General features: G+C 48.3%; 1 protein-coding gene across 2 annotated transcripts in view; it reads right to left on the bottom strand.

Annotated features, from left to right (window-relative positions):
- LOC126529843 (cell adhesion molecule Dscam1-like) overlaps positions 1-27,481 on the bottom strand; it is a 1,068,543-nt gene that overhangs the window by 529,280 nt on the left and 511,782 nt on the right. For both annotated transcript variants that reach the window (XM_055070116.2, XM_055070117.2), the window contains exons 21-22: positions 26,639-26,794; positions 24,968-25,038 (exon numbers count right to left, since the gene is read on the bottom strand). In XM_055070116.2, coding sequence (XP_054926091.1) covers positions 24,968-25,038; positions 26,639-26,794 — 227 coding nt within the window. The remainder of the gene's footprint in view (positions 1-24,967; positions 25,039-26,638; positions 26,795-27,481) is intronic.

The raw sequence follows: 27,481 nt of genomic DNA, 5'->3' as shown, positions 1-27,481 counted from the left end.
TTGTTTATAGATTGTCTATAGACAAAAGTTGATAAGGCTTCTATTTCGTTTCGTCCGCTCCAATTTCCCGCACTGTTACACAGAATCTATCCAGAGATACAATCCACCAATATTTGCGAGCTATGCCCGGACGTGGCTCACTCGGAACACATGCTCTGGAGGTGCCCCGCGTTATGCGACGGCGACGGCGTCATGTCGTCTAATTAGGAGGCTGCCCGAAGCAGCCCCGATCTTGAAGCACAGCTACGGGCTTTGCATCGGGCCCGCGATGCAGGAGAGAAGCTCGGCCTTTCTATACCGACGTGGGAGCAGCCCACTACGCGCTGACGCGCGTTCCGAAGGACCAGAATAAAGTTTTACCATACTATACCATACTACCATTCTATAGTCGGTCTACAGAAAAGAGCCGATATGGCACTTGTCTACTTCCGCCCTTTAAACTACCTGTAGACAAAATTCGATAGAGTCTCCATTTATCCTTGTTGTCTGTAGAATGTCTATGGACGAGTGTCGATAAGGTGTTGATAATTTTTGTATACTCTCGGTATATAGATTGTCTATAGAGAAAAGTTGAAAAGGCGTTCATTTTCTTTTGTCTATCCGCTTTGTATATTTGTCTCTAAATTTCTTCAGACGCACGCACAAGCACACATTCACGTGCACATGCACACACGCACATGGACACCCATATACATATTGCCACCTGCTGTAGTGGGGACAGTGGACTTGAAGAGGAAGGAATACCAAGAAGGAAGAAGTGCGCACGCTACCCCTGCCCGCTCGAGAGCCTAGCCCCGCCGCCGTTGTCTTCCAGAAGCTAGCTGTCCCCACTAAACATCACCAGTCCTCTCTGGAGACACGTGACAAACTGGTGCCGCAGACCCCTCTTTGGAGCCGAACCGCCAGCCCAGTGGCAATAGAGGCTCCCGTCCATCGCGCCACACACTTCAGAACCCACGGGTTCCCAAGTCGTTCCATGGTGACGTGTTCGACGATGTCGAGGATCGCATGGCAGACTTTGAGCGCGTGGTCGAGCACAATGAATGGGACGACGCCTCTAAATTTAGAAATGTCTATTTCTGCCTGGAGGACGGCGCGCGTAAATGGCTCCAAAACCGTGAGGAGCAACTGATATCACGGCCTGAGTTCCGCTTTCAGCTACTAGACAACTGCACCAGCACCGATCGCCGCGAACAAGCAGAACGAGCGATCTAGGCCCGCGTCCAGCTTCCCATTGAAAGTGTCACCGCGTTCATAGAAGGCATGGCGCGCCTCATCAGACGAGCAGACCCTAGAATGGCCGCGGACAAGAAGTTGCGTCACCTGATGCTAGGAGTGAAGGAGCAGCTCTTCACTGGTCTTGTGCGGAGCCCTCTGAAAACTGTCGCCGAATTTTTATCTGAGGCTGTTAGTATGGAGAAGATGCTTCAGCAGCGATCGAACTTCTACGAGCGGCAAGTGAACGCAAGATCCACTTGCGATATTTTCATAGCGAATGGCAGCGACAATGACAGCCTCCGCGAACTCAGCTGCACCTTTGTGCTGGAAGAAATGCAGATTTGCAGCGCGTCACAAGCTACGTTGTGCTCCATTGCAATGTTGTAAAAGATGAAGTAGACCAAGCGCTCCGGTCCAGCTTTCCACTTGCTAACACTGCGCCCGCACCGACTGAACTACGCAGAAGCCCCGAGACTTCCTGCTCCATCACCCCCGCTGTTTGTTCACGCCACTCATTCGGTTGCACTTCCACCAGCGCAAGTAGTACAATAAATCGCAGAACGACGGACACCTCCAACGTTTCCACCTGCCGCTCCTCATGTAGTTCTTCAGCCGGAGCAGCCAGTGCATTCCGCCGGTGATCGACGCATGACCCCTCGGAAGTCGGATGTTTGGCGCACACTGGACAGCCATCCTCTGTGCTTCCAATGCGGTGAGGGAGATTATTTGCACCGCCAGTGCCCATACCGGCGTCTCGGGTTGCGGGGTTTTTCCGCCTACTCGCCGCCACCCATACCTGGCCAACGACCCCAGGATATTGAACATTATCTGGCTCAACGGCGCACGCCACCGCTTACCGGACGACAGTCACGCTCACCGCCGCCAAGACGATTTTAACCACCGCTCCAGCGATATTCGAACGCATGATCGCCAAGTCTTCGCCGGGAAAACTAAATGCAGCGACCTTTGGGGTGAGGCCACTGGCCGTCGACGCACTGAAGACCTCCGATCGACGCGAACAAGCACGGGCACCGATCCGGCGTCGACTGCAGCTGAACGGAATGGCCGGCTTTCGCTCGACATACCAGTTGAGATTGACGGTGACGCGGTTAATGCTTTAGTAGATACCGGTGCGGACTTTTCTATTTTAGCGGGAAGATGGCGATATTTGTGAAGTAATTACTCCTTGTCATGGCTCGCAGGTTCGGACGGCTGGTGGTCACGTCGTTACTCTGCTGGAAACCTGCACGACCAGAGTTCGCATTCAAGGATGGACAATCGTGGCCAGCTACCTTGTCCTACGCGAATGCTCCCGTGGCGTCATTGTGGGGGCTGACTTTCTGCAATAATACGGCGCTGTTATTGACCTACGGGGAGGTGTAGTCACCTTCTCAGCCGACCGACCAATCGACGGGTACAACGAGAACCGACGTGACGGCGCACTTTGTGTTTCCACCAAGAGCGTTAAGCTTCCTCCACGAGCCAGTGTCCTCATCGAAGTTATGTGCGGTGGAATGCGCGAAGGCGAAGTGATAGCAGAAAGTAACTTATCACATCTACTGACTTAAGGTGTTTGGGCGGCTCGGAGTGGGGTATAGCTTAGCGATGGCGGTTCTGAGTTGCTTGTCACCAACTTTAGTAACGAGCATCGACACCTTTCCCGCGGTACAAAATAGAGAACGTGGCTGAATGTTTTGCCTCTGAAGCAGTGGGGATGGTTGACAAGCCACTGGGTAACATCGACATTAATTAAGAGCTATCGCAAGACGATCAGGCGGCACTGCGCAATCTCTTGCTTGAATTCAGGGCCTGTTTCACCAGACTTGACTAGCAAGGCACAGGATCATCACATGCGACGACGAACGCCCGATACGCCAGTAGCCCCACCGCGTGTCGGCGAAAGAGCACGAAGCGATTCGTACACAAGAGATGCTTGAAGACGGCGTTATTGAACCTTCCAAGAGCTCATGGTCGTGTCCGGCCATTCTTGTCAAAAAGAAAGATGGAACACTATTCTGCGTCTTCTACAGGAAGCTCAACAACGTAACTAAAGAGGATGTGCACCCATTGCCACGTATCGACGATTCGTTAAACTGCGGCGCGCCAGTATTTTTTGTGACTCGGTTTGAGAAGCGGATACTGGCAGATCGATGTAGACGAAAAATACCGCGAGAAAACTACCTTTGTTCCCGACGGCCTTTACGAATTTCGAGTGCTCCCTTTCGACTTGTGTTCACCTCCAGCTACGTTTCAGCGAATGATGGATACTGCTATCGCTGGACTGAAGGAGCACACTTGTCCCGTGTATGTGGATTACGTAGTAGCCTTATATAAAACATTTGAGCAACATCTTCACCGCCTGCGGAATGTGCTAGAAGCGATCCGATCGGCAGACCTCACGCTTAAAACACAAAAGTGGCACTTTGGCTATGAAGAGGTCAAGTTTCTCGGACACGTCGTAAGCGCTATAGGAGTCCGACACGATACCGACAAGCTTGCCGCGGTAACCGCTCACACCGAAAGTGGAGCGTCTAAGCGGCGACGCAGATTTTCAACGCGGCGAGGCGGTGAGCGCTCGCGCCTGTTGAGACCGGACGGCTTGCCTGGCGGCCCGCGTCGCCGAGGAGGCGGAGCATCTAGCGTTTTCGTGCTGATTTTGTTCATGATATAGAAAAACTTCAGTTTCGCCTAGTTGGTGTTTACTGCATATCACATTGATCCGTGAGGGAGGTGAAGAGGTGAAGCGGAGGTGCCTGAATGATCGAGCCAGAAAACGTGAAAAAAGTTAACTAAAGATGAATTGGCGCACTTGCCTGGCGCACTGCAATGCCTGTCCCTGTGCACTACTTTTTAAGGAGATAAAGATTCTGCGGAGAAGCCAGGACCAGACTGCAAGCGAACTGATGGAGGCATATAACATCAGAAAGAAAGGCCAAGACAGTGTTAGTGACACTTCTATTAGGTTGTTTCAATCGGAGATAGATTTTTTTGATAAATGGTTGCCCCGCTAGGCTCATGAGTGTTCTTGTTTGCTGCGTTCTGCGCTTATTCTATTTGTATATTGACACGTGTACTTGTTTGTCTTTATAGGGTGACACGTTTCACTGCCTAACAAATGTTATGATAGAGCGCAGGAGGCGGCTGCATGTATCGGAAGTTTCTGGAATGTTATCGATGCTTCTATCCGCTGTCTGTGACCGAACCTTGTGTAATCTGATCACATGTGTGCGCAACGCGAATAATGTAGAACTTTGTAGAAGGCGCGCGGGTTCCAGCGATTAGTCTGGAACGTTCGACGATTGATGTATAGAAGCCGACGCGCTTGACCCGTTGATCAGATTTTCGACGATCGCCGACCGTGTTCGCCGCTATCGTTGTGATATAAGTCTAGCCTGTTTTGTGGGCCCAGGTTCACCCAATAAAGGTTAGTTTTGTCGTTCACCGTATTGCTACTGTGTTCTTCACAGTCACTACCACGTGACATCTGGTGGAGGTGCTTGTGCGTTCATGTACCGAACGCCCCCGCAAAGCCGCGATCCGAGCCCGAAGCCCGAGGACAAAACTGACATCGCCCAAGACCAGCGTGCTAGCCGCAGACTGGAAGGACTGCCCCCAGAGCACGGACTTCTAACTGAGACGACAACGATCCTGGACAAGACAACGCCAATGGCTGCCCAAGCGTCCCCCGTTATGCTGCAACAACCTCGCGACCCACCGAGCTTCCACGGAGCAGCTACTGAAGACCCTGAATCCTGGCTAGAGACCTACGAACGAATCGCGACTCTCAACAACTGGGACTCCGACTACAAGCTGCGACATGTGCACTTCACCTTAGAAGACGCCGCCAGAACGTGGTGTGAGAACCGGGAGTCAACCATGACAACATGGGACCTGTTCCGTAGCGGCTTCCTGCGCACCTTTACGAGCGTCGTGCGCAAGGAAAGGGCCGAAGCCATGCTGGACGCCCGAGTGCAGCTACCTAAAGGAACGTTGCCATATTCACGGAAGAAATGAACCGTCTGTTCCACCACGCCGACCCGGATATGCCCGAGGAGAAGAAAGTCCGCCTTCTCATGCGTGGTGTGAAGGAAGAACTTTTCGGCAAAATGATACGAAGCCCACCGACGACAGTAGAAGAGTTTCTTCGCGAGGCCACCAGCATCGAGAAGACGCTCGAAATGCGGAACCAGCAACTCAACCGCCGCACGAACTCTACCAACTACACAGGAATTCAATCGCTGGCCACCGACGATCTGCGCGAGACTATCAGAGCGGTCGTACGGGAAGAGCTGCAGAAGTTGTACCCTAGGTCGCAGCCTCAATTAGCCTCAATCGCCATAATCGTCAAAGATGAGCTTGAGCGATCCCTTGGAGTTCCTAAGGTGCAACGAGAATCACTGCAGCCCCAGCCGCAAGCGATGATCTACGCCACCGTCGCCCGCCGCCAAGGCCCCCCTGTACGACCGCGCCAGGGACCTTTAACGCCATAATTCCGTCGTGCACCCCCGCCAGCAGGCCCGCCCGTCGCCCAGCGCCGCTACGCGAGGAAGACGGACATTTGGCGCGCTCCTGGCCACCGCCCACTGTGCTACCACTGTGGAGAAGCGGGTCACGTCTACCGCCGATGCCCATACCGGGAAATGGGACTGCGAGGGTTAGCCGTTAACGCGCCGCGACCACAGCTTGGCGAACAACCTCGCGATATCGCCGACTACCTCGACGCCCCTCAATGGAGCGCGCCACGACCGTCTCCTTCGCCGTCACCAGGCCGCTCCCTATCGCCGCAGCGCCGACCATACACTGGCCCAGCCCGGGGCCAGTCTGCGAGCACAAATCCGGAAAACTAATAGCAGCAACCAATGGAGGTGCGGTAGCTGTTCGTCGAACTGACAAAGATCCTCCGCCGCCGACGAAGACGCCGAAGAGACTATCTCGACGACATAATAACGACACGCCACCGTCCCGACCAAGTCAGGAAGCCAAGACTATACCGACGAAAGACTTGACGACGCGACGGTCCAGCTTCAGTTCAACACGACGCAGCCGTGATCCGACGCCGACGAGACCTAACTGCAACGCCAGACAAAGAACCACCGACTTCGACGTGCTTCTCGACGGCCACGCAGTTACCGCCTTGGTGGACACAGGGGCTGATTACTCCGTAATTAGTGGACACATCGCCGCCGAGTTGAAGAAAGTTGCGTGGGAAGGCCCTCAAATTCGGACCACTGGAGGACACCTCATCACGCCGACTGGAATCTGCACGGCAAGAATTACCGCTCATGACCGGACATACCCAGCCACCTTCGTTATCCTCCAACAGTGTACACGAGACGTCATTCTCGGCATGGACTTCCTGAACCAACACGGCGCAATCATCGACCTGAAGTCGAAATCGATAACGCTGTCGCAAAATCGAGCGATACCGCCGGAGAGCTCTCGTAGTCACCATGCCTTACGCGTGCTCGAAACTCAAGTCAACATCCCGCCTCGCTCTAGCATTGTCATTTCCGTCGGCACCAAAACACCTGCCGACGTAGAAGGCGTCATCGAGGGTGACCGACGTCTACTACTAGACAGTGAAATTTGCGTCGCAAAAGGGATCACTCGATTGCATGGAGGGAAAACTGAAGTGTTCCTGACAAACTTCAGCCAGGAGTTGAAGCACATCAACAAGGGCACGACGATTGCGTACATCGAGGAAATTCTGGAAACCAGTAATGCGTTTGTCCTCTCGGATTCCGCCGCATCTACCCCGAGGACTATGGTTCCCGAACCTGACTACTACATTAAACCAAGTCTCCCCGCGCTTAAGCAACAGAAGCTCAGAAGTGTACTCCGACGATACAAAGGCTGCTTTTCGACGTCATCGAGGATTCGACAAACACCAGTCGCCAAGCATCGCATAATCGCCGAGGAGTGCGCTCGACCACTCCGCCAGAGCCCTCACCGACTTTCGCCGCGAGAACGTGAAGCTATAAGAGAACAAGTCGACGAAATACTGCGCGACAACATCATCCAGCCGTCGAAAAGCCCGTGGGCATCCCCTGTTGTCTTGGTGAAGAAAAAGGATGGAACCTTACGTTTCTGCGTCGATTATCGTCGACTGAACAAGATCACAAAGAAGGATGTATACCCCCTACCACGGATAGACGACGCATTAGATCGGCTCTGCAACGCAAAATACTTCTCGTCGATGGATCTCAAGTCTGGCTACTGGCAAATAGAAGTCGACGAGAGAGATCGCGAAAAGACCGCCTTCATCACGCCAGATGGCCTCTAGGAGTTCAAGGTCATGCCATTCGGACTGTGCTCGGCGCTTGCAACATTCCAGCGCGTCAATGCCACGGTGTTAGGAGGATTGAAGTGGCAGACCAGTCTTACTTACTTGGATGACGTCGTTGTCTTCGCCAGAAATTTCGACGATCACCTTAGGCGCCTTGCGACAGTACTAGAGGCCATTAGGTCATCAGGGTTCACTCTGAAGCAAGAACAGTGCCGCTTCGCTTACGATGAGCTTCTCTTCCTAGGTCACGTCATGAGCAAGTCTGGAGTCCGCCCCGACCCGCACAAGACAGCTGCCATCGTAAAGTTCCCGCAGCCCATTGACAAGAAGGCAGTGCGTAGATTTCTTGGCATGTGTGCCTACTAGAGGCGATTTGTCAAGGACTTTTCACGTATCGCTGAGCCGCTGACACAGCTAACTAAATGTGACGTCGAGTTCAAGTGGGAAGCGCCGCAGGCCCCCGCATTTCAAGGACTCAAACGACGCATGCAGTCGCCGCCCGTACTTGCGCACATCGACGAGCACGCCGATACCGAAATCCACACTGACGCCAGTAGCCTACGTCTCGGTGCCGTCCTAGTCCAGAGAAAAGATGGACATGAACACGTGATAGCTTACGCTAGCCGGTCGTTGTCAAAAACGGAAGGCAATTATTCTACAACCCAAAAGGAATGACTCGCCATCGTTTGGGCTACAGCGAAATTTCGTGCTTGCCTATATGGCAGGCAATTCAATGTCGTCAGCGACCATCACGCCTTGTGTTGGCTAGCGAATTTAAAGGATTCTTCAGGACGGCTGGCGCGGTGGAGCCTAAGACTGCAAGAATATATCACTGTAACGTATAAGTCCGGAAGAACACACTCTGATGCCGATTGCCTATCACGCGCCCCCAATGACTCGCCGCCGCAAGATGACGAAGATGACGACGCCTTCCTTGGCATTTAGAGCGCGGAAGACTTCGCTGAACAGCATCGAGCAGACCCGGAGCTGAAAAACCTCGTCGAGTATTTGGAAGGGCACACCGCCATTGTCCCTAGGGCATTTAAGCGAGACATCTCTTCGTTCACGCTTCAAAACAACCTACTCGTAAAGAACTTCTCACCAGTGCGGCCAACTCTCTTGTTGTCCCGTCAGGACTGCGTCCAGAAGTATTGCACGCCCTACATGACGATCCGAGCGCCGGACACCTCGGATTTTACCGGACACTATCGAGGATACAGGAAAGGTATTATTGGCCGCGCCTGACCGCCGACGTCGCCCGTTATATCAGAACATGTCCAGACTGTCAGCGACGCAAGACACCACCGACAAGGCCAGCCGGATTACTACAGCCATTCGAGCCTCCTTGCCGACCATTCCAGCAGATCGGGATGGACTTGTTGGGACTTTTTCCGACGTCAACAACCGGAAATAAGTGGATCGTCGTGGCAACTACCTCACCCGCTTCGCTGAAACTAAAGCACTGCCGAAAAGTAGGCAGCCGAAGTGGCAAAATTCTTTGTAGAAAATATCCTGCTGCGATATGGCGCCCCACAAGTCCTCATCACCGACAGAGAAACGGCCTTTACAGCGGAGCTCACGCAAGCCATTCTGCAATACAGTCAGACAAGGCAAAGGAGGACAACGGCCCACCACCCACAGACGAATGGTCTTACGGAGAGGTTGAATAAGGCCCTCGCCGACATGCTAGCAATGTACGTCGACGTCGAACACAAGACCTGGGATGCCGTCTTGCCGTTTCGCTTACAACACGGTGGTGCAAGAGACAACACAGATCACGCCGTTCAAGCTGGTTTACGGCAGGAAACCGCCGATGACGCTCGACGCCATGCTGCCGCACGTCACTGATGAGCAGAGTCTTGACGTCGCTACCTATCTCCAGCGCGCCGAAGAAGCCCGACAGCTCGCCCGCCTGCGGATCAAGAAGCAGCTGAGGACCGACAGTCGACACTACAACCTCCGACGACGCTTCGTCGAGTACCAGCCCGGCGACCGTGTTTGGGTATGGACGCCGATACGCCGACGAGGACTCAGTGAGAAACAACTGCGACACTATTTCGGAACCTACAAGGTCATCCGACGTATTGGCGCACTGGACTATGAGGTCGTGCCAGACAGCATTTCGCATTCACAGCGGCGCCGCGCACGATCTGAAGTGGTCCACGTGGTGCGACTTAAACCCTTTTACGAACGCTGACGAACTTCCTTATTTCATTGTTTTCGTTGCTATTAGTGCTTTTCTTTATTACTTTCACCCGCCGTGGTTGCTCAGTGGCTGTGGTGTTGGGCTGCTGAGCACGAGGTCGCGGGATCGAATCCCGGCCATGGCGGCCGCATTTCGATGGGGGCGAAATGCGAAAACACCCGTGTACTTAGATTTAGGCGCACGTTAAAGATCCCCAGGTGGTCGAAATTTCCGGAGTCCTCCACTACGGCGTGCCTCATAATCAGAAAGTGGTTTTGGCACGTAAAACCCTTAATTAATTAATTAATAATTTATTACTTTCGTTTGTTTGCAGCATCGGGTCTATGCTTTTTTTTAAGAGGGGGGTATTGACACGTGTACTTGTTTGTCTTCATCGGGCGACACGTTTCACCGCCTAACAAATGTTATCGTAGAGCACAAGACACGCCTGCAAGTATCGGAAGTTTCTGGAATGTTATCGATGCTTCCATCCTCTGTCTGTGACCGAACCTTGTGTAATCTCATCGCATGTGTGAGCGACGCGAATAATGTAGAACTTTGTGGAAGGCACGCGGGTCCCAGCGATTACTCTGGAACATTCGACGACGGATGTATAAAAGTCGACGTGCTTGACCCGCAGATCAGATTTTCGACGATCGCCGAGTGTGTTCGCCGCTATCGTTGCTCTATGAGTGTAGCCTGCTTTTGAGGGCACTGGATCGCCGAATAAAAGCTAGTTTTTTTCTTTCACAGTATTGCTACTGTGTTCTTCATAGTCACTACCATGTGACAATATATATGCCCACGGGTTGCCGTGTATAAGCTAGTTGAAAGTTACCGCCCGTGTTGTTTTTATGTTCTCTTCCGCTGTCCCCGTCTTTTTTTTGCGGTCAGTATGATATCTAGTACACAGCTTCGCTGTAAAAACAATCTGAGTATCTCCACTCGACGACACACAACATTACCTCGGTTCTCTCTAGATGCGGAGAATTTGGATATTTTAAAGTTTGGCTCAAGTTAAGTGAAACACCCTGTATGCTTTGCAATTAGTATTGTTCTCCACGGTTTCGTATATCAGCGCTGAAGAAGGCCATAGTTTGGGACGTCACAAAAGGTCATGTCAGCTTGAGCGAAGAGTCCGTATAGCAAGTGTGGTAAGGCTTGAGATGAACTAGAAAACAACCGTTACTGCGAAAGCCATATTGCTTTAGGCTTACATGCGGTCTATAGACTGACTATAGACAAAAAGTCTCTAATCTCGGCCCAACCCGTGCATGCTGTAACTAAGCGCAGGTATCGGCGGATAATACGGAGCTACGCTAGATGTAAGCCACTGGAGTTGTATACTGCTAAGGTATCTTTAGAGCCTATTTGCAAACTTTAACACACAGTGTATATCTCCGCATTTGTTGACCATATGATATCACCTGCGTAGTCGCTCTCGGGAAGCCCAAGAAAGTCTTGACAGTTATCATAGAATGACTTCTGCGGCAGTAGAAAAAAGTAACCTAAACGCAGATCCAATCGTGATAATAGATGTTATGAACGCCAACTTTAGTTACAAGCCGATTCCAAACAGGCATGAAGCTACCAGCACATAGGCTCGTAATGCTTGTAGGTGAAAACGCAGACTTTGTGAGTGCGATGAAACGAGGTCGCGCAAGAGGTGTGCGCGTTGGGTGTCGTCCGATTCTCAGATACCTTTCACGCTGTCCTCATGTCTCGACTGCATGAGTAATGTCGGGTGGTTTTTCGTTGACTGATATCGTGCACTGTAAATTCATGAAAGTCTCTCATTCACTTAACATATGTGCCAAATCCTCTAAGTCCGCCCAGTCCTTCGCAGGCGGTATGCCTGTGCGGTCGAGCATATGCGTAAGTCATTGCTGTATTCATTGCTGTGAACTATCATCGGAACAGAAAATTTGCACTAATATGTGTACAGGCATCCCATTGGGCGGTATGCTCGAAAATATGCTAGAAATGCACTCTAATACTCATACAGTTGGTGATAATGCAATGCGCCTTACGGGCCTTGTAATGGCTTTTACAAACAGCGCATTCATCCAAGTGTGCGTTTCACTTCCATACGATAGCCCAATCGTTTGTAATGCAGAGCACCAACGCATTCTCTTCATCCATGGAATAAGCTGAACAATGTAAAAGAAAAGCAACCCGTTTCGCGGACATGGAACGCAGAGAGAGAGAGAGAGAGAGAGAAAATTTATGGAAAGAGAAAAGGTGCTCGGACTTCGCGGAGCGCACACGCAGTCGACGCTCTGAGCGCCTGCGCATGCGCAATGGCGGCAACGGAGGCGCGTCATTTGTGTGCGTCAATTTGAATTCTCAACGAATGCGCGATGCACGTAAAGGCTTGTTGCTGCGGGGTGCGGTGTCTGCCAGTACCTTGGTCTCTGTGTATTCGTGGCTTCTTTGTGGCATCACAAGTCAACTGCACCGAACGGAAAGTTTTAGCAAAGATGTTTTCCGTCAATAGATCATGATTAGTTGGGCGCATGTCGTAGCGCGAACCGGCTGCATGTAGTGCAGGCGACTCGGGCATACTGTCGATTTGTTGTTTACATGATCTGATAACGCGCTCTTGTTCTCGCTTCTACTATATGGTACGTTTAACGGCAAGCGATCGCTCATGCTCGTTGATTTTAGCGTCATAGTTGATGTGCGCAGAAAACAAAATACACCATGTTTTACCTTGATACTGAGCAGCCACTCAGCGGATTGTGTGTGTGGAGCAACCAGTGTGGGTACACCTCGTTTCGTGGCGCTGGATCGGGCCACCATGAACGCTGTGCCGCATGCGTAGTGAAAATCTTGTGACGCGTTTTGCGTATATACCTCGAAATTTTATCAGCGTTAGGAATTTTCTAAGAGATACGTATAGTAGAATAAATGCTCGCATACTCGGATGAAAGGCCGTGTTTGCGGGGCATGCATTAGCAGTGCGTGTGCTGCCGTTTTCGTAGGGTAAAAGTACCAGTATTGATAACGCTCTGGGCAACCAATCTAAATATATGCAACCGCAAAAGCTTTCGGAGAACGAAGCCTGCGATAAGCTCAATCACTCGCAACTTAGCCGAAAAAGTTAGAGAACAATAAATTAGCCGCTCAGAGAATCACCTTTACTCGTTTAAAACTGAATGCATTGGATTTGGCGATAGCTGGAACAAATATATTTTTCGGGTCCTTTTATGAAGAGTTCAGCAGCAGGAGTTATTTTCCAGGCTATTTAAAAAGCATTAAGCGCCGGTCTATGCTTCGGCGTTATGCTGTTTACGCGAGGTTATTCACTTTTTATCGGCTGGTCGTATAGGTAGCTGCGGGCGCAGATACCCCTTCGGACAATCGTGCATGGTATCATGTCCTTGTCGTGCGTAATAAGTGTTCCGGTTTTCATTACTGTTGCATTTATATAGCGCTGTCCTCTCTGACAGACTGTATACTACATCCGCTGTAGAAAAGAAAACGCCAGATTATCAATTTGGTGGTCGTTTCTTAAAAGATAATGCACAGATTATCCAAATAATTGATTGAACATTGCAGCTGTTATACTCTTATCAACACACCTAAAAAATGGTGACATGTTTAGTTGATAAGTAACCTTATCAACACACCCCATTCGTGTGCATTCTACTAAATGTGGGGCAAATAATGTATTTATCTCGCGGTATGAGAAAAAAGATATTGCAGACTGTTCTAAGCGCAAATAAATTCTTAACGTGAGTGTTCAAAACTGCAGCCACTATTCTGAGCATGTTCGTTCGGCACGGGCAGATTGCATTCACACGCGAAAATGTGCACAGTCCAGCCGGGTATCTTTGTTTAATCAATTATTATTATAGGAATCGTTTGGGATTCTCGCATTTGTTTCTAATTTTGATAAGTACACTATCTGACTATGAACCGGTCTTGAAACAGAACGAACCATAGATGGCACTAACGACCATTACGCTTGTCTAACTCCTCATCATACTGTAACATGGTGAAACAGTGTAATGGTACTGGTTCGTATTGGCATGTAGTCAGAGGTAAACCAAGTTAACTAGAGACATGTGTGATGAGAGCAAATTATGTACAAAGCTACTAATGAACCATAAGAATAATACTCTTTCAGTAGTTCTCCCTCACATTGTTGCGTGGGAGACGCCCTCTGCGCGCTTACGCACGTCCTACAGGACCTGTAATAAAGTTTTGCCAATGCATGTTCTGAAAAAAGTTACGTTGCCCTGGAACGGGGCACCAGTTCGCACTGCAGGTGGCCACGTCGTCACACCACTTGGCTTATGCACAGCGAGAGTAGAAATTCGCGGTGCTGCTTTTCTCGCCACTTGTCTGGTTCTACGCGAGTGTTCCCGCGATTTAATCCTTGGGATGGACTTTCTCCGAAATATGGCGCCATTATTGACCTCTGCGAGCGCTGCATCACTTTCTCGACGCAAAGGGCAACAATACAGACCGACGCCGTTGGACACAGATCCGCACTTCGCGTTTCGGACGACAGCATCACGATACCGCCGCGTGCAAGTGTTATGGTTCCAGTCAAGTCCGACGAGCTACAAGACGGTGAAGCCATCGTAGAAGGCAACATTTCTATGTTGCTGACCCAAGGTATTTGTGTAGCACGAAGCCTTGTGGAACTTCGTGATAGCCAGACAGCGGTCCTAGCTCGTTACCAACTTTACCTTTACCTCGGCACATTTTTCGTGGCACTGCCGTCGCCTACGCCGAACCATCAACGAACATCGTCGAGTGCTTTACTTCTGAAGTGGACACAGACGACGGTTCACTCAGACATCGATGTAGACTCCGAGCTTACGGACGACCAAAAGAGCGCACTGCAGGAACTTCTGAACGAATTCCGCGCGTGATCGCTCGGTCTACTAAGGTGGGCCAAACGCTGATCACGAAGCACCGAATAACGACATCCGCCGACGCACGCCTCATCAAACAACAGCCTTATCGTGTCTCGCCGAAAGAACGTGAGGCAATTCAAGCCCAAGTCAAGGAGATGCTAGATGAAGGTGTCATTCAGCCTTCGCACAGTCCGTGGTCGTCCCCGGTCGTTCTGCTCAAGAAAAAAGACGGAACGCTTCGTTTCTGTGTTGATTATCGACGCCTCAACGATGTCACCAAGAAGGACGTGTACCCACTACCACGTATCGATGACTCTTTAGACAGGTTGCGGCGAGCTAAGTATTTTTCGTCCCTCGATCTAAAGAGCGGTTACTGGCAAATTGAGGTAGATGAACGAGACGGTGAAAGAACTGCTTTCGTCACTCCAGATGGCCTTTACGAATTCAGGGTATTCCTTTCGGGCTCCATTCGGCACCAGCAACTTTCCAGCGAATGATGGACACCGTTCTCGCTGGTCTGAAGTGGCAAAACTGCCTCGTCTACCTCGACGACGTGGTTGTTTTTTCGGCGACATTTGGCGACCACCTGAAACGACTGCGGCAACTTCTCGAAGCCATCCGATCGGCTAACCTCACCCTTAAGCCTCAGAAGTGTCACTTCGGCTACAAGGAGCTTATGTTTGTGGGACATGTGGTCAGAGCGGAAGGCGTTAGCCCCGATCCCGCGAAAACTGCCGCTGTAGCCACGTTTCCCACACCGACCGTCACGAAAGGTGTCCGACGCTTCCTGGGCCTTTGCGCATACTACCGGCGTTTCATCGAAAATTTTTTCGAAGATGGGGGAGCCGCTGACTCGACTCACGAGGGACGATGTACCGTTCGTCTGGGCCTCAGAGCAAGAGACTGCTTTCACTGAGCTTAGACAGCGTCTGGTGTCCGCACCAGTTCTGGCCCACTTTGACGAGGAGGCGGATACGGAAGTTGATACAGACGCCAGTAACGTCGGTCTTGGTGCGGTGCTTGTACAACGGCAGGAAGGTATTGAAAGAGCAATTGCCTACGCAAGTCGCACACTATCGCGTGCAGAGACCAACTACACCACTACGGAGAAAGAGTGTCTTGCCGTCGTACGGGCACTAGCCAAATTTCGACCTTACCTCTACGGCCGCCCATTCAAAGTTGTAACCGATCATCACTCGTTACGTTGGCTTGCAAATTTGCGGGACCCTTCTGGATGACTGGCACGGTGGAGTCTACGTTTACAGGAGTACGACGTGACCATCGTGTGCAAGTCGGGCCGCATACAGGAAGACGCTGACGCACTCTCGCGTGCCCCTATCGACACTACCGACCAAGACATTGAGGACGACGGCGTTTTCCTTGGGGCCGTAAGCGTTAGTGATTTGTCCACACGGCAGCGCGCAGACCACTCACTACGACCTATATTCGAACATATGGAAGGACGAAACCCATCAATACCCAGGCACATCGCTCGAGGATTGTCGTCTTTTTGTTTACGACATGGCGTCTTGTATAAGAAGAACTCCGCTGCCACCAACAAGACATACCTTGTGGTCCTTCCAGCAGACCTCCGTGCTGAAGTTTTATTCGCCTGTAATGATGAGCCTCCGTCTGGCCATTAGGGTTTTACGCGAACGCTTGATAGAGTGCGCGAATCCTACTACTGGCCGAAACTTGCCGAATGTGTTAAGCGGTACGTCCAAGCCTGCCGTGAATGCCAGCGCCGAAAATCGCCAGCTGTGAAGCCTGCGGGATTGCTGAATCCGATTGACCCACCTGGCAAACCTTTCGACCAGGTCGGCATGCATCTTCTGGTCCCGTTTCCACGGTCATCTTCTGGCAACAGGTGGATAATCGTCGCCACAGACTATTTAACGCGGTATGCTGAGACAAAGGCGTTGCCTCGAGGCACAGCTTCCGAGGTTGCCCAGTTTTTCATACAGAGCGTCGTCCTACGACATGGCGCCCCATCGCACGTCATCACAGACCGAGGCAAAGCCTTTACAGCGCAGCTCATTGAACACGTTTTTAAACTCAGCTGCACAACCCATCGAAGGACAACTGCCTATCATCCCCAGACAAATGGCTTGACCGAACGACTGAACAAAACGATGACTGACATGCTGTCTATGTACGTAGACGTACAGCACAAGACGTGGGACGAGATACTCCCATACGTAACGTTTGCCTATAATACTGCTGCGCAAGAAACAACACGCTTCACGCCGTTTTAGCTCGTTTACGGCCGTGAAGTGCATACTATGTTAGAAGCAATGCTGCCATGCGACAACATCGATCACCTCGATCTCACCCAAGATGCCGAACTCTTCGTGCAGCACGCGGAAGAAGCCCGTCAGCTTGCCCGAGTGCACATAAAGAAACAACAGAGCATCGCTGCGCAACGTTACAATCTCCACCATCGACAAGTCGAGTTTCAACCTGGCGATCAAGTTTTGGTCTGGACTCCCGTGCGCCGAAAAGGACTATCCGAGAAGCTTTTGAGTCGCTACTTCGGACCTTACAAAGTGTTGAAGCGAATTAGTGACGTGAATTACGAAGTCCTTCCTGACAGAAGCCAGCCTCCCCGACGTCGACAACCGCAATCTGAGATTGTGCATGTTGTGCGGTTGAAGCCGTACCATAGTCCCTAAAATTCGACGTTTTCAGCCGCTTAGGTTAGTTTTTGTTGTTGCTCGTCCCTCAGTGCCTTGTGACTACACCGCACACCACAGTGATTCTGACTATGGCCCATGTGTTCGTCCTAGGCCATCTCGGCGCTCTCACGTCAAGCCTATGTATGTTTTCATTCTTTTAGTATTAGTTTTTTTTTTTGAAGAGGGGGTAGTGCCACATCGTGTGGCACTACCCCCTCTTCGTCTCGGATCGCGCGTCAACGGTTAGGTTTCCTGAAGTACCAACGCCTGCATCCTCATTCAGCGTGTATACTTCGGCAGGGTATACGCGACAATATTAAGCTGCTCAATAAACATACAAAGAATACACAATTATTATTTTTGCCTCACATTGTTGCGTCTACTTGTTTGCAGCACCTTTGGGGCATATGACATGAAGATTAAGGCCGGCCTGGCGACCGTGCTTGCCAAGGGGAAGCAGTCAGTAAACTTGTAAATAGTCTCTTTCGATCACAGCGTAAAACCTGCATTTTAATAAAATGAATACACCGTGCAATAAAATGAGCTAATTCAATATCGGTGCACATGTTTTTTCTTTGCACTGCATGATTCAGCATTAGTGAAATTGCTTCATTCCTTTCTCTTTATGCAACATATGAGAGTGCTGCTCTTTCAGGAGCATTATTAATCTATTGAGATTAATGAATAAGTGTAGATGAGAAGCAACAGGTCCACATGCGTAATATACATTCAAATTTTTTTTTTTTTGCCGCCACACGTAAACAAAAATTTAAACTAACTTGTAGATAGCAGATAGCTAACAAATTTCATTTAAGCGGATGCATTGCATGCAACTGTGATATTTCTTAAATGTGCTCGCGCATAAATGCTCACGCAGTCTTTCATTAAGATTCACGGCTACATGTATTTGAGACTGTTCGACCGCTTCTATCCGCATGTATGATTTGCTATGTACAGTTCCTTACGCATGTTCCCATACTCATAGCGGAGGCAATGAATTTTTTAGACACTGCGAACGGACTGCTTATTAATCCCCAGCAGCGAGTGTTTGTATGTAATCAGAATAATATCCCCTGCGAAACATAGTTGGCAAAACGTCGTCTATATAGCTAGTCTATGGTTGTCCCAGCTATTTTAGCCAAGTTGTGGTCAATGAAAATAAAAGAATAAAGAAAACACAGTCAAAGTTATACTATTATACAAAGACCACAGGTCAGATCTCTAACGGCTGAGCCCCATAGGTCTTAAAATCAGATCTTGCTGCACCGTCTTCATGAAATATTCTTCTTCGTTGAACAGCATCGCTAAATTTATGTTAGCTGGGACACCCAGTATTGACAATAGTGGAAAAAAAAATTAAGATTAAAGTCTACAGGGTCTTTGAGCTAACTTGAAATCAGTATTAAAAAAAGAAACGTTGGCTCCACGCGTGTCGAACTGGCGCAGTATTGTTCTGAGTCATATGACGCACGTCATGATATTTTTTTTCCAATCCGCCAATCTGGGTAATTAAATATTGCTTAACTTTTAAATAGTAAACAGCGAGAAATGCTCAATACAAATGTTGTAGTGCTTGTTCAGAAACATTGGAATATTTCCTTCATGCTAACTGTCATGTTTAATTTTTCCCAAGCTTTCTTTAAAGTGCGCAAACTTTAGAAAATACCACGTGACTGCCGGCTAAGGTGCAGCGCTTTCAGTTACCTCAAATGTAAGTTGAAAGAATTAGCAAAGGCTGCCCTACGCACAGAGGTCAATTGAACAGGCCGTGGGTGACGGCGATAGACTTTCAGTGACAGGGCAGTTAGCATAGATGAAATATTTCGATGTTTCTGCACAAGCGCTGCAACTTCTGTATTGAAGATTGTCACAAAACTCACAATTTAAAAGTTAATTAAGCCATATTTGTTAATTACCTAGCTTGGCGGGTTGGAAATAATATGACGCGCTCCAAATGGCTCAGAACAGTACTGCGCCAATTCGACAGGCATAGCGCTTGTTTTTTTTTTTTTTCATACTTGGCTAAAGTTAGCTGAAACACCCTGTAGAGATTAGCTATGGAGTGGTCTACAGAAACTGTCTATAGGCAATCTGTAGACCACAATTTACAAAAAGTGTAAGGCCACAAGTGCATAGACCAGACTGGTCTATAGGAACACTCTAATTTCATTCTCTGCTTTTGTCGACTTCAGTCTACAAAAGCAGAACTGTATAAGCCTACACACTTTTGTCTATGGAGGTTCTGGAGACATTTGCCTACAGACATGAATTTTCATTAATCTATAGACAGACATTTTATAGACTAGTCTACAAAAAGTGTAAGGGCATAAGTCCATAGACTGTCTATAGACTGGCCTATAGGAATCGTCTATAGATAGTCTATAGACATTTGCCTGTAGAGATTGCACAGACGTCCGTCTACAAAAGTAGAACTGCTAAGCCTATAACCTTCTGTCTATAGACGTTCTGCAGTTATTTGCCTGCAAACGTGAATTTCCCTAATCTGTAGACAATCTATAGACTGAGACATATAATAGACTAGTCTACAAGAAGTGTCAGGCCATAAGTCGATAGACTGTCTATGCAGCTTCTATAGGAATAGTCTATAGACATTTGCCTGTAGACATTGCAGAGACTTGATTCTACAAAACTAGAACTGTATAAGCCTATACAGTTTTGTCTATGGACATTATGCAAACATGTGTCTACAAAGGGGAATTTTCATTATTCTATAGACAGTTTATAACTTACATTTCATAGAGGAATTTACAAGAAGTGTAAGGCCATAAGCCTATAGACTGCCTATCGACTAGTCTAATGAAATATCTTCAAAAAGTCTATGGCCATCGTAGACAGATGTCTATAGACTGTCTATAAATTTTCGAGAGAGATTTCGTAAGGGTATACCACAACTGCTATGTTTTCGCTGATGGGGCTTACCTCGCTTGTCAAATTTATGCTTTCCTACTCATTTATTTTCTATGGCGCTAATTTCTAATACGTTAGTTTATATTTTCCCCTTCCATATATTTTGTGTTTTCTGTGTGTCTGCATTTATTGTTATTTACACCTATTTTAGATTTTTTTTAAATACATTCTCTTCTCCCTTTCTTTATTCGTTTCCATCTGTACTTACCAGCGATATTTACAGTACAGAAATGAATAAATTCATAAATAAATAAATATTTGCGCCAAGAATTATTGTAAGATCGTCGATAGAGATGCGAACATCATACTCTTAGCTGAGCCTTGCGACAGTACATAGGCGCCACTTAAACGTTGGATACATATATGTCGCAGTTCTTGCACATGCAAGCGCGATAACCACGAGATGCGCTGTGTTTACGGGATGAACATTCATGTTTACTAACGAGTCCCCGAATACTGCTATGCAACATTCGCAGTAGTCTTTGACCTCCTGCTTCTCAGTACGATCCCAAGCTCTATTTACCAGTGATACCTGAATGAACGGCAGCTCGCGTACACTGTAATATATGCCCTTTCGTTACACGCATTCTTTTTCCTGTAAATGTTACGGCACCATGCCTGTATTGGAAAAGATGACGAGATTTCTTTTATCAAGTCACGCGCATGCGTACTGTCTGAAGAGGGAGAAAGAAAATACGAGCAAGAAAGTGATTATGCAATGCCTGTAGCGAAAATGGTGGTGCCTCGCACAATACGCAGGTGCAGTTTTTTTCCGCCGCCTGCCCTGACAAGCATGTGCTCCACTGTGGCAGATGCTGCAGGGAGCGTTCTGCAGTGCATGCTATTGGGTGAAAAATTGAGCGACTCAGTGTGTAAGCGGTTGCGGCAAGACAGTTTTTGTTTCACCGCTTGACTGGAGGGGCCCAGGATTGCGCCTTCTACGTCTCCTGAGCTGCTACGTTTTGGTCAGTGAGCTTTGATAGTGTTCGGAGAATTGCGCTTACCTGAAGGGATCTTAAAAGAAATACTTTGCATTTGCAGCACAGCGCATGTGCTCGTCGAACTGCGCGTTGGTGTTGCGTGCCTCGAGGACATTGTTGCCGGTGAGGGAGGCTGTTATCTGACTGCCGTGTTCCGATATTTATTCGTCACGTATAGTAGCTTAACTGTTTGTGTTACGTCTTTCGCTTGCGCTTTCTTCGAAGAAAAGTTGTGGTAAACTGGCCAGCTCGTGAGCTCGTTCTCGTTTCTTGACTTTATGCACCGCTGTGTGTAGCTCAGAGCATGCATCCATGCTTTGTTTTATTTTTCTTTCATATCTCGGTGGCCAACATCATGGGAACCTACCAGTTTCAGGCAGACACTTTTGAGATACGCTCTTCATTTGAAATTTCGGCAAGATGAGCTATTATAACTCCTGTCAATACCTTGTACTGTTGTTTTCTGCTCCAGCAAAGTTGTTACTTATGCAGCACTCATGTGGTTACATTTTTGGCATTCGCTGAAACGAAGTTTACGAATGAGGTTGTTTAGACTACAACATGTATGGTCAAGCTGATGGGAATAAGGATAAATCGCCTATGTTACTGAAAATTTTAGCACCTGAATGGAACTTGTAATTTTTTTTTGTCTTGACGCACCACGCCGGGAGACGCAACAAACGAGCAAGTGACCTTCAGAAAAAGTTTGGTAACAGCAACGAGGCGGTGTACGTAGACGCGGCGCGATATGGAGGAGGGAGAAGCGCACACGCGATAGCGGTTGTAGACCGCTCGGGTAAGTGCCTCGCGAGCGCCACGGTGACCACGGGACACACGGAGGTGGCCGAAGAAGCCGCCATAGCCCTAGCACTCGTCGCGGTGCCGAACGCTGCGATCGTTATCAGCGACTCGCAGGCGGCAATGCGCGGCTTCGCGCGCGGTCGTGTCTCGCGAGAAGAGGCCCGCATACTCCAAATTTCTGACGACGGCGACTCGTCATCGCCCTCGCAACCCCAAACTTCTACGGTCTTCCTCCTCTGGACCCCGGCACACACCGATGTTCCGCTCGCGGGCAACGAGGCGGCCCTCGCCATGGCTCGAGGTCTCACACGCCGAGCCGCCGCTGATTATGTGACCGCCTCCGCCCCCGAGAGCGGGGCATCGGATCTGCCGGATCGGGACACTACAGCAGAAACACATCAACAAGAAATACACTGGGCGTGGGGCGATCGCCTAACCACGTTCGGAGACCTCACCCAACACTACAGACTCGAAAGACGCACATTCCCGCCACCGCACGATAAATTGAACAGGAACGAGGCCGTAACTTTACGCTTGCTCCAGACACACACCTACCCTAGCCCCACTATCTTACACCACTGCTATCCGCGTTTATATCCAACAGACGCGTGTAAAACATGCGGACAGAGAGAAACGCTGCTAAACATGCTCTGGGAGTGCGCCGGCAACAACTGTAATCAAACCAGCTCCGTTGGCGACGCGTCCATAATCGCGGCCGTTGCCAGAGTAGGAGAAGGCTCGAGCTCGCTTCTTCCCGACGCCGCCCCGGATGCGGGAGCCGCCGGGGACCTTCTCCGTAGGCGTCGCCGCCACTGGGAGGCGGTTATCAGAAGTTCAGAGCTGGCAGACCAGCTCTGGGCCGTCCGGCAAGCCGAAGATGCCACTCGAGTCCAAGGACTTCGAGCCGTCACCTGAGGCCATCACATCAAGAACTACCGGACACTTCTTTACTAAAGTTTCTTCTTCTTCTTCTTGTCAGCAATCCCAACTTCACTATCAGTTCAAATTAAAATAGGTTCCTCACTGTAGCTCAACCAAGAGTTCAACGTGCCAATGTTTATCAAGAAAAAAATCACTGCACCCTTCACAGCACCAGATATCTATGTTTTATAGATGAAGCGTGGTGCCTTTGTTAGTCTTTCATCGAGCTTGCCATGCGAGAGCTGAAACTTTACCATATGGCAGCTTTTTTCACAAACTTAATCACTTCGACTTTTAAGTTGCTTGTTTCCTTATCATTTGGTTTACCTCCTCCCAGAGGACTATTTTGTATGAAACCAAGTCGTGGCACAAACTGAACGCCAAATCACCGGGTCATAAAAACGTGCTGTGCCTTGTGCATTGGATCGCAGAGGCCAACTGGGCTACTTTATAATGATATTTTTCTTTTGTTTTTTACCTCAAGCATTTTTCTTCAAGTGTCAAAATTGCGGTAAATTGTGGCGTAGCGAGAGCGCACTGCGCAACAATTTGGCGCCCCAGAAGTTATTTCCTGTGTCCATTTCGGGGCCAACCGATCAAGCATCCTGCCATTTTCAAGCCTGAATTGCACCAATATTGAAAATGCAGCCTCAAAAGCGTTTTTTTTTTATTTGAACAACGTCACCAAACTTGTCGTGTGCAATAAGTCATTTACTTTCTACCTTCTCACTGATTTAACAAATCACTTTACGTTAGCGGTCTTTCCTACGGACGCAAACGTCACTCGACGGTATTTCAAAATAAGGTGCTTGTTCATGCTGTCTTTGCAGTAAATACTTAGGGCGTACATACAAAAAGCTTGCCCAAGACCATTCGTCTTTTGTATATTGTAGAATCCGAAAAATAAAATTACTGTCCAGAAAGTGTAATCACCTAAGACGATCTTGCACTACAAGGTTCTGGTTTATTGCTAGACACATTACACTTCTTTTAAAATTCGTACGAAAACATAGATTTCCAATCGGAAATGTTGCTATTTAGTGATTCATTGCAGCCTGCCACCGGACAATTGCACTTGTTTGTTATATTTTCTACCAATTTTCCTCGTTTATTGGCCTTGACTGCTTCCTGCCTTCTTCGTTGAGGTACAGGGACTTATAATTATTACTTCAGATAAGGGCTACCCTACTGTCGTGTTGGCATCAGCTGTTGCTTTGGTTTTGTTGCCCGACAGCTCTTTCAAAGCGTTTTTTTTATTTGCCTTGCTTCAGACGCAATCTACAACTAGTAAACTAATATGTAACTTGTTCATGGTAAAGCAAGAGACTTTGAAGCAAGGCCTACGAAGGACACCTTCATTAAACGGGATACTATCTGAATTATGAATAATTTACGTAGCAGGTTCGCTTTCATAGAAATCACACTTTGGGAATTCAGAGAAAAACTGCTAAAAGTGTTTTAAATCTGACTGCAGGTTATTATGTTACCATGCAATGGAATTACAGAAGTCCGCATTCTTTATGGGAAATTACAGTAAATACGACGGTGCGTTACTGCAGTGCTATGGAATGAAATTACGGACGCCTGCCCATTTTAAGGGAAATAGTAGCCAACCGATGCTACTAGAAAAACGTCCATTAAGAACAACGCCACATTTTGTACGATATACTTAGCCATACACTAGAAAATGTTTTATTTTACAATACGTTCTTAGGCATCGCTTATAGCAGACTGTGCATCTGCGGGAAGGTCTAACTGATGAAATATGCTATTCCATTTGATTCAGATATCACTGTAGCTATAAAAACATGCGTTGCATAAACATTACTCCTGGGAACTGGAAACATTTCTTTATGTTCTCAGACATGCAATAGGGGTACATAAAAAAAACATTTCTAGTAGCAGTCAGGCTGAAATTACAGCCGCTGTTTGCCGCAGGAAAGCAAGCTTTTTTCATGTATACTACTCTCACAGTAGTTAGCGTCATTATGCAATATAACTGAGTCATCTTGAACATTCTAGATTCTGACACACCGCACCTGTCGTTTCGGATGCTGCACGAGCCTCGGTGGCAGCTTATCTGTCGCGTCGTTGACACTCACCTTCCAGGTGACCCGGATAGACTGGGAGTCAACGGCGATGGCTTTCACCTCCAGAGGAGGACCTCCTGGCACTGTTCGGAAGACAGAAAAGGAACACCGTGGAATGAGCAGAGCCCTCTACGAGCATCCTTTCGCCGTATATGCTCGTAGCTTTTCTTTCTCAGATATTTCCGCCTACGTATATAATATTTACAAGTCAATACTGGATACTTTATTTTTAGATCATACAGATCTTTTTTTAAGTCGTCAGGAGCTGAAAGCTCCTGACCACTTGTAGTCATCGAGCTGGATTGCTCAAGAAGGTGTACGTTGCCGACACATGAAATCCAAATGCATAATCAACGAATTACCAAAATTTCACCAATCAACCTTTTTAAATAAATACTCGACGTCACATACTGCAATTTACGATGTGCAGCAGTGAGTTGGCAAGGCGTATCCAAGTGGAACTAATTTTGAGGATGACACCACTTTTCAGATAGTAGTTCCTGAAGTCGGCAACGAAATACGTCGGCGTCTGTTACTTTGGTGCTTGAATGCGTAAACGACCTATTCTGAAAACAAAAAGTGAGTGGAACAACAGTGCCTTTTTATCACATGGGGGACGGCACATATCTTTAATCCAGTGCCATCCTGATTATTCGCTCCAACTGCACATGACTCTGAAACGTACTGGCTACAATGGATTTTTGGATACAGTGGATTTTTAATCATACGTTCATGCATTTCCATATCTCATGCAATTAATGTCCGCCGCTTCGAGTAATTCAGTCGAAGGACTCCAGTTACGCCACATGCCATAGGCGATTCTTAAAGATTCTGTGTAGTCTCAAACAAAAAAAGCACCCCGTACGTGCGAGAATGTTTGTTGTTAGGGCAAATGCGGAAATTATTATGTAATTTAGTGAGTTACGGAGACTGCGTCACCTAATTTATTTTACGAAACCAAACAAAACAGGGACAAAATTAAAACGTATTCCAGTCTTATATATACTTTTCTTTATAGCAAGCGCGGAATTAAGCTGACGAATCTCTCCTCATTGCTGTGAACTCCAGAAAATGCAAGAGAAATTGTTTATTCCAGGCACACTCGTGCAACTGTGAATAACAGCTCAGACGTTGCCTTAAGAACAAAAATATGTGAATACAAATGAGAAATCAATGCAATAAGTGTGATCAGCAACAATAGATTTAGACAAGGAAAGATAAGTTCAAAAAAGGAAAATGTTATTTCTTATGCCTTGTCGTAGACATAAAATTCTGGTTGAAAGACACAGTATGTGATGCTGCTGTTAAACTAAGTAAACATGAAAAGCGGTCATGCCGACGTCTTCAATGTAACGTAAAGTCGAATATTATAGTGAAAGGTGATATAATGTTGCAAAAAACCAAATTAAGTCTCCAAATGAATGCACAATGCCGCGTACTCAAGCTTTGTATGTTTTCGTTTAAGCACACTTTCTTTGCCTAGCTGTTCCTACTCGCTCTCGCTGCCCACGCAACACAGCGTCAGGTTTCTCGTAACTTTGGTACAGAGCACATTTCACTGGTGATAAAATGCGCTATTCTACAAAACTGGAGGGCCCAGAAGAAAACATGGGGCCCACCGTTTTTAGGACGTCATTCAGTACCATAAAAGCGCACGCTTACATATTACAAGAAACCGCTTACCTTCGATACCTGCGGTCACTTCCAAATCCTTGCTGGGGTCGCCTATGCCGATGTCGTTCTGAGCGCGAACTTGGCAGCGGTACGTGAAAGCAGGTCTGAGAGGCCTCACAGACACCAAGGTCGCAGTCCCTTCGACCGAAGCGTTGACGGCTGCACCTGTAGGCGGAGCATGGACAACAGCAAATATTTTTGAGTGTGTATCATTCATGGTGGCGAGCGGTGCTTTCGTCAGAGCCAAGCTTTCCGTGCGTTTGATGTAGGAATCTCCGTTCATTCGTTCTGTTAGATGGCTATTTTTCTTATAATTACCTCTTACACCATAGGAGGCTCAAGACCACAGAAAAATATATACCATTAGATGACGCGCGAAATTACATGAACATTGAATTAGGCGTCAGTTCGAGACCTGACGCTGAGGAGTTAGTGGGCTTCACAAGGAATATTGACACGTGTACTTATCTTTATCGGGCGACCACGTTTCGCCGCCTAAAAAATGTAATCGCACAGCGCGGGACGCGCCTGCATGTATCCGAAGTTTCTGGAAAGTTATCGATGCTTCTACCCGGCTGTCTGTTGTCGCCGAACCTTGTGTTATCTGATTTCATCGCGTGACGCGAATGGTGTAGAACTTTGTGGAAGGCACGCGGGTCCGAACGATTAGTCTGGAACATTCGACGACTGCTGTATAAAAGCCGACGCGCTTGACCCGCTGATCAGATTTTCGACGATCGCCGACCGTGTTCGCCGCTATCGTTGAGCTATAAGTGTAGCCTGTTTTTGTGGCCACTGGTTCGCCCACTAAAAAGCAAGTTTTGTATTCCACCGTATTGCTTTTTTCACCGT

Source organism: Dermacentor andersoni, chromosome 5 (assembly GCF_023375885.2).
Source record: "Dermacentor andersoni chromosome 5, qqDerAnde1_hic_scaffold, whole genome shotgun sequence".
Taxonomy (NCBI): Eukaryota; Metazoa; Arthropoda; class Arachnida; order Ixodida; family Ixodidae; genus Dermacentor; species Dermacentor andersoni.
The sequence above is the reverse complement of the archived record's forward strand: the minus strand, read 5'-3'. Positions and strand labels throughout refer to the sequence as shown.